Source organism: Panicum virgatum, chromosome 7K, assembly GCF_016808335.1.
Source record: "Panicum virgatum strain AP13 chromosome 7K, P.virgatum_v5, whole genome shotgun sequence".
Lineage (NCBI taxonomy): Eukaryota > Viridiplantae > Streptophyta > Magnoliopsida > Poales > Poaceae > Panicum > Panicum virgatum.
Window position 1 is genome coordinate 46,119,624 of NC_053142.1, and position 15,206 is coordinate 46,134,829.

Below are 15,206 nucleotides of genomic sequence, written 5' to 3' on the forward strand. Positions count from 1 at the left end.
TCCACGAAATAGTTTATATTAAATTAGATTGAATTGATTAATAAATAAATTTATTTTAGTATACTGATGCAATTTAATTATTTTAAATATTTAGTTTTTCCAGATAAAAAAATGAACGAGAAGGCGGTGCAGCGAAAGCCGATTAAATAGGCGGGCCATATCCGGTGGTGGGCTATCCATCCAGGCCCATCAAACATCTTTGAGCCACCTCCCCAATCCGTTCGTTTTTTTTTTCTGGAAAAAAGTACTATTTTTTCTTGCTCAACTATTAACAGTACTCACTCCATCCTAAAAAAAACAAGTTATCACGGCTGAGGCTAAGATGGTGGCATTAGAGGCATCACTGAAGAGAAAGAATGCACTAGAAGGATCAAATCCCTGTGTTGCCTACGGGACTAGAGTGGTCTACCGCATTCCGACTACACCCAATTATTGTCCTCCTCAGCAGCAGCAACAACAGCCATGGGTGCCGAGAGTTACATGTGGAGCATCGCGTTCTATAGTGCTACCGCCACCACAGAATCGTGACTCAGCTGGATCGTCTGGCCAGCAACCCTACTACAATAATTGTAGCAAGCCTGGGCATTTTTCTCGGGACTGTCGGTTTTTGAAGGCGAGCAATCAAGGGAAGTCTCCTGTTACTAGACAAACTTCGGGTCAAAGTTTGTTAGAAAGAAGTTCCGGCGAGTTCACTACATGAATGTGGAAGAAATCCCATAGGGGGAGCCCGTGATGGATGGTACATTCACTCTCAACGATTGCTCCGCGGTTGTTCTTTTTGATTCTGGTGCATCACATGCTTCTATCAAATTTTTTTGAAACACATGCTTTTATCAATCAAGCCTTTGTTGAAAGAAACTTGATAGAAGTATGTCCAACGAACACATAGTATGCTATTAGTGCACCTGGGTACAAACTACTAGCCACAGAGCTGAACACGTTGTTCTGAATTTGGACAATACTAAAGTACGAGTGACCCCTTTGGTATTGAGAACATTTGGGGGCGACAGGCGGCAGCAGGGTTCTGCCTGCTCGAGTGTCGGCCGGGCGAGGATGACAACTCGGCCCGCGCCGTGGCGGACTGGTGGCGGAGATGCCCTCCTTCATGATCAACTACGACATGGCATCAATCCTTGCCATGAAATAACTAGCAGACACCTTGCATGGATTTGAAAGAGCAAACTAAACAATGCTGCAACTTTTATTTGTCTTAACGTTGACAAGGTAAAAAAAAGGTCAATGAAAAAAAAAGAAATAACAGCGGCTGAACTCTCATTTATATGAAGCAAATGGTAAGTCAAATTAAGCATCTCATATAGGAGTACTTTCATCTATGCGTGCGTCGGTTCATCTATTTGCTGTACATATGATCCAATGAGCGCCACAACCGAGCTCTGGAGTTCAAAACCCGTGTGAGCTCAGAATGAATCTTAGATCCTACAGACGGAGAGAACAAGTAGCGCATGCAAATAAAAAACGAAAATAAAAGGAAAAAAAGCTCTAACTAGGGAATACAAGAACTCAAAACAAAAACTGGTGTCCTTGGTCCTCACAAAAGGCTGCTGTCTTGACCTCGGGCAGGCTAAAAGAGCTGAACACCAGACTTCAGTTTATTCTGCTTCCACTTAGGAAGCTTGTAGAACGCCGCCCTCGTCATGCTGAACTTCTCTCTGAACTCGGCTGATGATAAGTAGGACTGCATTCCGTTGAAACAGTAAGTGAATGTCATCATCTAATCTGAAGAATGCGAAATGGAAGATGGGTTACACACCTCTCGCTTGGTCACGTCTATGTCAGGGACAGGATCTTCAGCTCTGGTCGTCAGACGTTCATACGGGTAGATAGTACGCCCTTCATCATCTTCTGTCTCATTTTCGCCCACATCACCGTCACCTGTGGCGCATTCCTCCCGTATAGCCTTCTCTGCTTCAGGGCTCGCTTCATTTTGCAAAAGTTTCAAGGACAAGGGTAAAGTACTGAACATTTGATCTTCCATGATCTGGCAGAATTGGAAACCAAAGAGTAGTATTCTCTGTACCTTTTACTGACTTTGGTATTGTACTTCTCATGGGAACTTCAAAAGAACTGGTGAGAGAACTGATAGCTGACTTTTTGGGTGACACCTTTGATTCGCCAGATTTCGGGAACAACTTTCTGATAGCAGGAGGAGGGGTGGAAAGATTCCTGGTATTGCTTGGGTTCTCAAAGGCTGAAGTTAACACATTGAAGGCTGGAGACCTTCCGCGAACACGCGGACGGTCCGGGCTGGTGGACATGCTTCTCGAGCGCTGAGATTTATCTTGTCCCGAGCTTCTTCCTGTAAATGCAGGTGTTCGTCGCTTTGGTTTCTGAAAACATGGACATGGTGAGAGTAAAGTTGTTTTAGATAGGGCTTCCACTCAGATGCTGTTTTCAGTCACCCTGTAGCCCTTTTACCAAATCTTATGATCAGCATATCTTAGGGCTCATTCATACAGATGATAGTTCTAACTAAAAGGCTGAAAACCTTAATCTGAATAATGGACTCATTCATATGCCCGCAGAAGAAGTTAATGGTCGTCCCATGCGCATAGCACAAAGAAATATGGATATTGGTAAAACAAGAGTGCCAATAAAAATGGAGATATAAAGACTATATCTCAATGAATAAAATTTTGGGTCCCTCGAACATTTAGGTCTTTCTCTTCGTGCTATACTAATACAAAGACTCATGTACCTCTTGCCGGTTGTTTCATTGAAACAAAAACTATGAATAAAAAGATCTTTTGCAGCCAAATATTGGAAGTGAATCTGACCTAAAATTCACAACAAATAGGTGGAGAATGATTTCCACCAAAATATTGGAAGATGATTTGACAGACTTACATTCAGTGATGGAGGTGCTCTACCCTTGAGGACGGCAAGCTTCCTCTGGTATGAACTACCATGCATCTGCAACAAAAATTCAAAAGCGGTAAGATGCATTTAATTTCCAAAAATAAATAATCAGGTATAATTAGGTGTCAATCTCATGGAATAATATATGTGATGATAATTCACAATAAGTAGGCGCAGCACACATGGACTACTTACCAAAGATTTTGCCGAATCCCAGTTGAAGAACCTAGTAAAAAATTGTGGCTCACTGCCTTCTGACACAGTGAATATTGGAGTCTCTCGTGAAAGTTTTTCCATAAGGTAATCAAGAACAAGAAATTTCTGGCAGTTACAGTGAGAAAGAAAGTAAGAAACCCATTTTTTTTAAAAAAAATCGCGATTCCTAATTAGATGATACATGGTGAATTTTATTTTTACCTCTCCAATATCCATAGCTTGTGATTTTACTTTGGCATCTACCTCCTGGCCAACCCAAACAAATATGTCCGAGTGACAATCAAGAACGAAAACATCCTCTGTCATCAGATCATCCTGAGTAAAGTGGTGTATTTCTTTGACCTGACGAAGTGTATTTGAAAATTAAAGTTTGTATTAGACATTACAAGAACACATGCAGCCATAAAACTTGCCATCTTTGTTTTTCTTACCTTTATATTTCCTTCATCACCCCCCAACATCAAAAGAAGAAGTGTCAGCAGATGTTGAATAATGAGCTCCACCTAGTAGATCCTTATAATACAATATATAGTATTACCTTTGGATATGATGCATGAGAAAAGATGAGGGTCACTTTCATGCTCTCTTCCTACTTTTTGGTTCGTATACTTGGATTTACCACCCAGTAGTTCCCAGAATTGGTCGGTTTCTCTCCCCTCCTTTTGTGACCTGGAAGGCAGATCTGGCTGTACAATCAAAAAGAAAAGCACAAAGAAAGAGTCAAGATGAAGGATAATCCATAGCGTATCCAAATAACGAAATAACACCACAGAAGTTGCTGTGATAGCGAGCATGGCGAAGATAACAGTAAGGGAACAAACATTTAATATTTATCTTTGTTGGATCTGAGTTCAGAGGAACAGCAATACATCGTTTCCATGCCGCCCTATATCAATCACACCCATACATTAAAGAAACACCCAGTGCACCTAGAACATACATCTAGAAGCCAATACACATTTGTTAAGGAGCAACTAAACCAACGGTCCAGAGAAGTGTCCCCCATTGATGTGCTTTTTCTAGTTTTCCAATACTAAAGTGTAAACAGAAAATATAGAATTGCTGCTACACTAACAGTATGCTGGCCTAATCAGAGAACCGCATATGTCATTGCAATAAAAAGAGAAAAATAGAGTTACAACATGTTCTTCGGTTTGCAGGGGGGGTCAATCAAGGTTTTCCATTGGTACCAAATTACTGGTACACCAAGCAGTCAGTAAAGTTGCATAAGTAAGATTCATATTTGCTCCAATAAGGTAGAATATTCGCACCTTAATTACATCTAGCTGCCTCTCAACCAAGTCATGATCCAGTGAGGTCGTAAGGCTGCCAGTCCATGTGAACACATTGTTTCCATTGTGTAGAATGTAACAATAGGACGAGTTTAAGGAGGAAGCCGTCTAACAAAAAGGTTAAAGAGATGAAGTAGCTCAATACTAAGATTTTCACATATATCTTTTACAAACAAAAGTATATGATCTTGGACATACTGCATCTACTTGAAGTGCTTGCATGTTTTCTGATCCTGAGCCCTGAATTCGGAACAGTGCAATCCCGCCATCAGAGTAAGTGTCATCCGCATCACCGTTTTCAGCAATGAAGTTCTTGTATCCAGAGCTAAGGCCACCCTACATTGAAGATTCAGACATTGAAAAAGGAAGGAACATTCAACTTGAAGTCTGTTAGAATGTCAGATCAGGTCAAAGATTTTGACTACAAAGTTGAAGCAAACCTTGAACACTTGAAGACTCTGAAATATGACAAAGAACTGAATTGGTTCTCTCCCTTCATAAATGCGAGCCTGTGCGTAAGAAAAATGTATTAGATACTGACATTCTGATTTAATATACAAATAACCAGGTGATTACCTGGACAGCCTGGAACTTTGCAGCCTGAACCATCTTGCTAGCCAGAGAAATTGCTGATGCCCTCTCCACCTGAAAGCAATTAAGATCGTTCATATGGAGTAACATGCATTGAATTGGAAATAGGCTGGTACAGAACTTTCAAAATTATCAAAATCTCTCTTCACTTATACAAATTTATGTGCATTCAAATTCCACAGATCATAAGTAACGATGATTTTGGACACTCATATTATTACCTCAACACTCTTCTTCCCAAACCAAGTCCCAAAAAGACATTCCTCCTTGTCATCTCCAGAATATGTGTATTGAAAAATGTAGCAATCTCCAGTGTAAAATTTTGATTGATCAGGGGTTGATAGAAGAGTCTTTTCATTTGCATTTACACGCCAGACCTGAAGCCAATATATAGGACATAAAACCACCACAAGAGTTACCCCAAAAGTAAATGGATGAAGGATATGACAAACTTTTATCAACAAACTTTGGTTGGAGGGCGGACATCAAAGGAGACAAATATTTGTATACATGTATACAAGGACTAGGTAGTTTCATGTCATTCTGCAGGAGTGCAGTTGAGTGGATAGAACGGAGTGTTAGAACTTAGAAGAGACCTAGAAACAATAGCAAAGCCTTTTGTCCAAAGCAAGTTGGGCAAGCTAGAGAAAGAACCCAACAAGAGCCCAAAAACAAGGAAGATACCTAGCACCTTGTAAAAAGATCTATAAGAGTTAGCAAAACTAATACCTGTAAATGGCCTGTGCAATCAATATAAGGCACTGGTTCTTCTTCTTCTTTCACAGGTGCAGATTTCATCAAGCCTTTAACATCTAATCCTTGACTTTTGAGGAGAGCTGCAAGAAGAAATGATGGATAAATGCGTGGAATTAGGCTTGTATATATACCATGCACTGGAGACAATATGTAGACAATAACCTGCAACTTTGCCTCTTCCATCCTCAGATGATAATTTCAAATCAGGCGTGGGTGGCCACTCAACAAACTTTGACTTGAACATGACTGTTTCAAATCCCTCAATTACTTTGATAACATGTGATTTTGTTCGGCTACCTTCAATGAGTAGTTTCTGTATAGAAGCAAAAAGAACTGAGTGCGTAGAGAAACATAATATCAAACATGAATATTTCTAAAAAACTATCAAGAATTTTTTAATGCAAACAAGTAACCTCAGCAGCTTCACTCGCACCCTTTCTTTCTTGTAAAGAAGTATTTCTGCCCATCCAAACATACATTTCAGCACCACAGTCGAGCAAGTAACATTTGTTTGACTCAAGTAACTCGCGCGCCAAGGAGTCAAAATTAATTTGCTCCGACTTTCCCTGGTTAACGCTGGGAAGTCAAACAAATTATCCACTCAGTTTCTCAAAATCAAAAGAATATTAGTCCAAAATATGCATAATTTATATAGAAGATTATTATTCTTGTTGACAACTTTTTTGCTGATGTTTTGTGGACATGGGAATAATGGTAGTGAGTTACCGTAGCAATTTGACAACAATTTCACTCTCTTCCCCACTATCCTCTGAAGGTGACTTCTTTGGAAGAGGAGCGAAGCCACCAAACAAAGCCCAAAATTCACCAGCTTCAGCATCAGCCATCAATTTCCCATCCTCTATGAGAGAAATCTAATTTATCATATCATCTCATTTGTGATTCTAAAATTCTAGGTACATTAATGCATTTCCTTACCAACCGCTGCAACTTCACATTTTCCCTCATGGAAAGTATCTTTGATATACTGCACAACTTCAAGAGCTTTTGCTCTCTCTTGAATGCAAGAGTTGGAACCATTGAACTGGAAAATTTTGGACTTGGTATCCAAAATAAATATGTCCTCATGATTAAGGGATGAGCGAGCAAAAGGAACCTAGTCGTAGAATAGAAGGCATAATCAAGAAATGAGCAAACCTCATTTGGGAAAAACAGATATTTAGATTAGATAGCTTGCCTCTTTAACATGGACTACATGCTTTCCTTTGCACACATATAAGCGGGTAAAATGCTCCTGCTCATTGACTTCTACATGGTTGAACCCAGAAGCTACACATCCTGGCTGTGGCATGATGCAAGGCCTAAAATATGAGAGAAGCTTTTCAGTTTCATTGCCTTGCAATTCCCGATACTGGACAGCACGTCCTCCAAGCGCAGCATCAAGCTCCACAGTTAAAATTGCAGCAGTTCCAGCCTCATCCTACCAAGAAAAACAAGGGGTATTTTTGGAGAGCTATTAGTCAACAGAAAGACGTATAATAGCTCTCAAGAGTAAAATGAAGTAATGCAGTGTCAAGTGGTTTGCAAATCTACCTGACTAGTGTCTTTACCTAGCCAATAATGGATGTCATGGCGAAAGGAACCATTCTTTAATGCTGTTGTCTGCACGGAAAAAAAAAGAAACAAATATCCATTGCAGTAAACATAAAAGCAACACTGATATCAACCATAAACAGATTGCACTATCATGATGAGGGATTCATGGCCATGAAGCATATCATGGACTAAAGTGATAAATGGTTGCATTATATGATACGAGATGAGAAATAGAAAACCAAAAGGAAGGAAGTATTTTTTTATCACAATTTTCTTAGAGCATCAAATAAAGAATTTGTTTCACGCTCAATCAAATCATTTGCCTTTCAATTATGATGCACCAGTAATCTTCATGCATAATAAGGCATTAATATATCCATACCTTCAAGATGATATATGAATCACCCATGTAAAATTTTCCATGAGTAGATGTTGGCACTGGAACTGGCTTAAAATTCTCAATACGCCATACCTCCAGGCCACTAAAATTAAATTAAGGAGTGCAATACTTGAACTCTAGTGAACAACAATATAGAAACAATGGAGTGCTCATTTGGGTAAATGACTAAAATTAATAGAATCGGTGTTTCCTCAATCTTTACTCCAACTTCATCCTTATTTCTGTTTAGTTTGGCTATCAAAAAGGTTTTAATTAGTTTAGTCGTCCTCTATACAATATATCTACACTTTTAGTTTAGTTATAGAGCTGAACACTCACTTCATGTCAGAGAAAGTTATACTGTGTTAAACATTGTAAGTTTGTAACTATCATGGCAACGAATAACTATTATGCGTAGTGTACACCATTTTACATGATTTTAGAGTCATGCCAAACATAGTTGACCACAATCACTACATGGGAGAAATGAAAAAGAAAAAACAATATAAGTGCAATTATAGCTGAACTCAAAAACAGTTTATGGAACTTCTCTATATTTCTCAGACTATCCTGCAGCATGTGTACTGTAATAATGAATTAGCCCAATTGTTACATCTTGTCATACACACTTTTGTAGTCTACTATATATAGAATTATGCTATGGTCTGAAAATGTATTTCAATGGGATGGAAATTGTCAGGCATGATGATCATATGATGCAGGGAAGCCAGCAAAAAAGGATACTCCTTTTGCCCAGCCCCACGGAAGGCCGGGTCCAAATCCTTCATAGACACTGACATGTTGGATGTTGCTGAAGAGCCTTCGCCTGATTTTGTATCAAAAGAATGCCAGCATTATGCAATAAAAAATGATTGATTGTAACAACATAGCTCGAAGGAAACCTCGTGTGTAATCAATTCGCACGGACTACAGAGAGTGGCATTGGAAGGGGATAAAAAAGAAGACGAAGAAGGATTCCGATCAGTCTCTCACCTCAGGCCGGACCACCAGAGTGCTGTTCTTGTCGATCGAATTGGGAAATTCTTGTGGGGAGAACGATCCGGGGAGGGTTGGGAGGAGAGGGGCGAAGTAGATGGCCATCCGTGAAAGACGGATTCAGGAAAAGGTAACATGCGAGCGACGAGCGCATGTGTCTCTTAGCAAAATCGAGCGCACCATTTTGACAAAGAGGACCCGGAAATGGGATGCTTCACGGTCTATGGCGCACCATTTTCATTTGGATGCGGTTAATTTACAGTCAGCTGTATTATAAACTGGCGGTAAATCAGTTTGGAGCCTCAAAATGTGCGCATGCGTATAATGGGTAGAGAGAGAAAGAAAAGATGAATGATGTTAGCACATGCATGCATATGTGAGAAGAAAGAGAACACATAGTTGTGTGCATGCACATGATTTTAAATTAAAAAAAAATCTGTAAGTTCAAAACCGAGCGTCCAAATCAAAATCTGGTGACACAATTGCGCTCATTTTAATAAGAGCTTCAAAACAATAGCAAACAACACTATGTTTGAATGATTAAAGTGTATTCTAATTTGTTTATGAATTTTGCAAAAGTCTCTTATCGCTTTACAAGATGTTCCTTGACTTGCATGAGTTTAGTTAAGTGGATATTGATGTTGATATTTAGAAAATAGATTAGATGGTTTAGACGATGATGGTAAACAATTGCGGGTATGCGGATGTTTATTGCATGATTAGCGAAAGGCAACTTTAATAAGTTCATTGAGCACTTTTACTAATTTTTGTTGGTATTTTTTCTAACATATGTAAGCGATTTATGTGTTTTTGAAAATATTGTCGAATATATACAAGTGGGGTCTTGTTTTAAAGGTCTCTTTCACATAAATACAATTGTGCTATCAAAATTTGAATTTGATAGATGGTTTAAAAACTATAACTTTCTTCTGTTTTGTAATTGCTTGCATATGAATAGTATTTTTTTGGCCTACTATGATAAACACCGCATTCGTACCCGATGCGGAATTTACATTCGCCGGCCGAAACATAAGTCATTATCTTTTCATTTTCATCTCTGTTAGAGGCTACAGGGCTCAACCCTGGTTTGTTCCTCTACCACGGCGACGAATGGACCGGATTCGTACCCGATGCGGAATTTATATTTTTTGTTTTTGAGGGACTCAAAATTGTGCCAAACAAATAAAAAGTTCCCAAATATAATATAAAGAACTTGCCGCTCCCATCTTCGCAGGGAGCAGGGGCTGTTTGGTTTGCTCCTGGGCGGAGCTGCTTGCCAGTTTTTTCTTTCTTTTTGGAATAGTTACCTGCCGGATCTTGAACTAAACCCTCTAAAAGACAGTTGATAAGTTAAGAATATCCGATGGGCTCAAATAGAATGTTACCCGCTCGGTTATAAATTATGGATCATGTAGACATAGTGTCTATCTGGATGTACAATAAAAACTACTATATTTAGAAAAAACCAAAATAATTTATAACATTTAGAAAAGCCAAAAGGAAATGTAACTCGGAATGGAGGCAGCCATAAACACAACCTCACATGTTGGAGCTCCGATTATTTGCTGTTTGCACAACACTCCCTCCGTTTAAAATAAGTACTCTTTTAACAATCACATTTTCTCCTACAAAAAGTGCACTTTCGCTTTTAACAAAGGTCGCTTAATTAAAGCAACCCCCACCAATAAAAAAATAGAGATGCGGATAGAACCAAGCAAATAATTCATTGATACTATTTTCTGGTCTAAAATATTAGAAAACCAAATAGGCAGCGCACCTTTAAACCACAAGCACTATATTGAACGGTAACATTATCATTTCTCATGATGTGTCTGAAATTTGCTAAAAGAACACTTATTATTCTGAAATTTTGCCTCATCATTATTATTACAATATAGTAAGGATGCCATCAAACCCCCGTCACTTCAGGTGTTGTTTAGCCATCTGCCGGCCCCAATTGACTGCATGCTGTTCTTCCTCATGATGGCTGAGAACATAGTTATTTTTCACCATTGGATCAATGACCATGCACTCCAGTGCTGTTGCATTACGAGCAATATACAGTGCTAGATCAAGCAGACTCTGGTAGCTGTACGCTCCTGTAATGTGAAGCGCCTTCAGATGATTGTGCGGCCTCCGTGGCAGTATTTCCTCAAGTTACAAGACTATTTCTCCCTTGCCGTGCCACTCCATCTGTAAAAGACAATTCCAGAAATAAAAACACATGTTACAAAAACGTAATTATATGTGGATTGCAACTAGTGTTATTATTTATATCATCTCAGAGTCAGCCACATCATAAAAAGTTTCATGTGGCCTTTGCAATCACAAAAGATCATATGGACTGCCAATCCCAACTGATGAATTTCATCCCTCCATTTAGCTTGAGAAGCCCACCCAAACTACACCTCCATTCCTACCTTCCCCCAATCTCATTCCATATCCCAGTACCCATTGCTGGGTCATCATGACACCAAAGACCCTACCACCTCGACCTTCTCGGGCTTTGCCACAACTTCTGTCATGTCTCATCACATGCCTTCATGACTGCACCATCCCCAGGATCAACCGTATCTCCCTTTAAACTTTGCTGTCTGTTAAGCAGGTTAATTCACGGATATTTCCATCTAATATGTACACCATGTACAGCCTACAGCTATCCTTTTGGAGACTGTTTTCATGCCATAACAATGATATCGATTTTTCTTCCTTTTTGTTTTATTTGTCTGCTGTGTTAGTAGGGGGGAAAAGATGTTTACAGTGCTGCTTCATATGTAATATTATTATGTGTGATATTATTATCGGCATTGCCTTAGTTATTAGTTTGCATTCAAGATGGAGGCGTATCGAGCTAGTCTATATTTCACTGTTTGATGCCTCAATACCTAGGTTCAGGTGTGATTTTTTCACTGTTTGATGACTCAATACATAGGTTCAGGTGTGAATTCCTCCCACAAATTTCCTCCGACACGTATATATCTGCAGTACTCTCTGTGAGCAAATGGGATGAAGCAGTTTACTATTTCTCCACTCTTGGGCCGAATTTCTTGTAGGAACATCTGCTTTCTTACAAGGCACTGGGACAGGACCCTCCTATGGGCTTGCCCTTGTGATCAAATTATAGGATTCACTGAGAAATTCATGTACAGAAGAAGATGCTGAGATCATGTAGAAATCTATAACTGTGCATCATTAAGTTATCCTATTTTGGCCTTTCTACAACTCTGTGCTAGCTTACGCTCAGACCACTGCTTATGATTAGGTGTTGTATCAGGGCTACTATGCGTAATATTCTGTAAATTATTCTTAGTATCTTCTATTCCTCTTATATTGTCAGGCAATGTTTTCAAATCGAGCGACTAATCGCGATTAATCGTGATTAATCGACCTTATCGGCCCAGCGTGCTCGATTAGGGTCCACGACTCGATCAGGAAGCCTGATCGACCGATCGACCGACTAATCGGCGATTAGAGGCGATTAATCGTCCGACTAGGGGTGTTCTCGATCAGGTTTGTGTAACTGGGCTGGATTGCTTGTGGGCTGGTGAGAAAATGAGAGGCCCAAAGCCCACTAGGGTTAGAACTTAAGAGGCAAGACTGGAGAGGCTCCCAGCCAGGCAGTCACCATTTGCTCTATATTCAGTACTAGACATAGAAAACTAGACACTTTCTTGGCCTGAAATATATATGAGAATATATACTAGTACTTCAGGACTTAAACTCCTATACTATATATATATATATATATATATATATATATATATATATATATATATATATATATATATATATATATATATCCTGGACGACTAGTGGACGACTAGGGTCGATCAGACCCGACTACTAATCGACCCTAGTCGACGACTAATCACAATTAGTCGTTTGGTCCACCCATTGTTCGATCAAACGATTAGGCGATTTAAAAACATTGTTGTCAGGTCATAAAACTATTCAAATTTGCTGGTTGGTGATAGCAGGGGAAGTAAATGCGTTAACAACACAGCTGTAAAAAGCAAACCATTTTGTGTTCAAGAAAAAAAATGCAAACTACTTTAGCCTTCTATGTGACTGGAAAGCATGTCCTAATTTTTACAGCCACTGTACTAAAGAAACAGCAAAGCCTATCTAATATATCAAGGACTTCAATGGGCTGCTAAATTCTTGCTCAACACAAGCATACATCAGATCAAGAGCACAGGAAAACCAAACGACTTACTATATTTATTTAATACTGTTTAGTTCCGTGGTGTTTAACAATCATTTATGAACTTATGTTCAACAAGTTGCCAATGATTGACATCCTTTACTATAGCAGTATAGAAGCTAAACTTTTTATTCAAATCAATGTGGCGATGCATTTTTTTTCTGTTAGCTTACCATATTATATTATCTTATAGATGCTGAGTATTCCACAGCCATTTGCTGAGTTCATTCCAGCTACTAGGGAAAAGAAAAGACGAGTCAGTGTTGCCACATCCCCCTTTTTTTTCTGCAAAGTTCATACTGTCACATTCAAACTCAGGCTGGTTCAAAAGTTTGAGAATTCTCCTAACAAAATTGACTTACATGCACAAATTTTTTTTGAAAGAAACATGCACAAATTTGAAGTTTAAGTATTCAGTTGCATAAAACGAAAAAGATTCACAACAAGCTAAGGTGCCATATTGCATGAACACAAATATTAGGATAGAATATAGTATAAACTTTAAAGAGACCATAGATGGAATAGTATAAACTGTCTCACTATCTTGTGCTTAAAGCGTATAAACGATTTTTTTTGCCAAAAACAACTATTCTATCCTCCCCAAAATGAGTGCATTTCTAGCTTTGTCCTAAGTCAAACCATCTTAAATTTGACTGGATTTATACAAGAGAGTAACCACATTCATGACACCAAAGCTAGAAATGTACATATTTTCAAACAGAGCGAGTATCGGTATTGAAGAGAACCTACGTGCAGTTCCAGTTGTTCCAAAACTGGAGCCAACTCCAAAAGGTAAGCAAGACGAAGTATACCACCAGTATGCTCGTAGTGTCTAAAAATCTCCATGGTCAAGACAAGATGCCTCAGGTTTAAGAACATGGTAGGGCATTTTGTATAATCTTGCATCTGATACATAATGGGAGCCATTTAGAGACAAACAATAATTAAAGCATATAAAAACAAATTAATTTTCATAAGCATTGAGCAAACCTTGGTCTCCATAACAAGTTCCATGGAGAGTTTTTGCACATGAGGAATACCACTAGGAAGCTCTGTGAAGGCATAACTAAAACAATCAGACGATGCTACAAGTGCAACAGTCACCTCTGTTATATTCAAGCATCCATTGAGTACGACTGGCATCGGATTGGCATCGGACAGTCGTGAAACTTGAATGTAGCAAGGTTTGGGGCTTGTAACTCAATCTTTTGCATCCCACTGCAGGTTTTCACATGCAGGTACCTCAATCGATGCAATTTTTTTTCTCGAACACGCAGGAGGGCTGCGTATCAATATATTAAGAAGAATAAAGGGGAAAAGAGCCCCAAAGAGTTACATAGTCAACTATTACAAGAGAAAGAAACAAGCTTGACCAAACAAACAAGACCCGTATCACCTAGGTGACAGCAGCTGCTGGGGCGAGGAGATGAGAGATTCCTCGAGCTCCAGCAATAGACCATTGTCTCGCCTCCTCTTTGATTGATGCAGCAACATATGCCAGATTAGGAGAAATTCCATCGAACACACAACGGTTGCGATGATTTCACAAGGACCATGAAACCAGGGTGATAATGGAATTGAGGCCTTTCTGATTTTTCCCAGTAACCCTGCTGCTCGCAGCAGCCCACCATTCCACAAAGGACATGTCCACAACCTGTGGTGCCAGTGTTTCCAGGCCAAGGTCTTGTAAGACAGTGAACCAGATTTGCCGACTGAATACACAAGTTACTAAAAGATGATCAATTGTTTCCCCTGCTTGAGCACAAAGGGGGCAGGAGGCCGGGTGGTCTAGTCCCTTTCTTGCTAATCTGTCAGCTGTCCAGCATTTCTTGTGGGCCACTGTCCAAAGGAAGATTTGCATTTGCTAGGAGCCCAGGTTTTCCAGATTCTTTCCCAAGGTTCAAAATGAATAGATCCAATGAAGAGAGCTTCATACGCGGACTTTGTAGTGAAATTACCCGAGGCGGAGAAACTCCAAATGTGAGTGTCCTCAATCTCTGATTGCAGCTCAACTCCCTCCAGGAGGTCCCAAAGCTGCAAGTATTCAGCGAGGACTTCCACTGTAAGAGCTCCTTTTATATCCAAGATCCAACTTCTGTTTTCAAGAGCATCAGATACTTTCCTTTTTCTTCCTCTAGCAGTCACAGCCTTGAACAGGTGTGGGTAGTGAGTTTCTAGACTCTGATCAGTCAACCACCTATCCTTCCAAAATATTGTGTTCTTGCCATTTCCTACTACAGTTACAACAGCTGCATCAAAAAATGCTTGCACTTGATGTTGAGCTTTGACAGGCAGGAAGGCCCATGTTTTGTCAGGTTCAGTTTTTTGTAGCCAGAGCCAT

The 15,206-nt window shown here is 39.5% G+C and overlaps 1 protein-coding gene and 1 long non-coding RNA gene across 4 annotated transcripts; both read right to left on the reverse strand.

Moving 5' to 3' along the window:
* Positions 1–1,470: 1,470 nt before the first annotated feature.
* LOC120643110 (villin-4-like) lies at positions 1,471–8,465 on the reverse strand. 3 transcript variants are annotated; one of them, XM_039919633.1, is made up of 22 exons: positions 8,410–8,465; positions 7,669–7,768; positions 7,284–7,352; positions 6,928–7,170; positions 6,669–6,846; positions 6,459–6,591; positions 6,146–6,308; positions 5,895–6,045; positions 5,706–5,812; positions 5,198–5,353; positions 4,962–5,030; positions 4,826–4,894; positions 4,584–4,721; positions 4,365–4,493; positions 3,632–3,779; positions 3,525–3,535; positions 3,295–3,435; positions 3,073–3,198; positions 2,866–2,931; positions 2,039–2,348; positions 1,772–1,938; positions 1,471–1,696 (listed from the first exon to the last, which is right to left on the reverse strand). In XM_039919633.1, exons 1-22 carry the CDS (start codon positions 8,463–8,465, stop codon positions 1,583–1,585), a joined length of 2,844 nt encoding a protein of 947 aa, XP_039775567.1. In that variant the 3' UTR covers positions 1,471–1,582. The 3 variants fall into 3 exon arrangements, with proteins under 3 accessions (XP_039775567.1, XP_039775565.1, XP_039775566.1); XM_039919631.1 differs by having other exon boundaries at positions 1,772–1,918; positions 1,965–2,348; XM_039919632.1 differs by lacking the exon at positions 3,525–3,535 and having other exon boundaries at positions 3,295–3,443; positions 3,629–3,779.
* Positions 8,466–10,443: 1,978 nt separating this feature from the next.
* Positions 10,444–14,118, reverse strand: LOC120641684. Its single transcript, XR_005662363.1, has 3 exons — positions 13,856–14,118; positions 13,616–13,771; positions 10,444–10,854 (listed from the first exon to the last, which is right to left on the reverse strand). It is a non-coding gene; the product is annotated as an uncharacterized LOC120641684 (long non-coding RNA).
* Between the last annotated feature and the right edge of the window lie 1,088 nt (positions 14,119–15,206).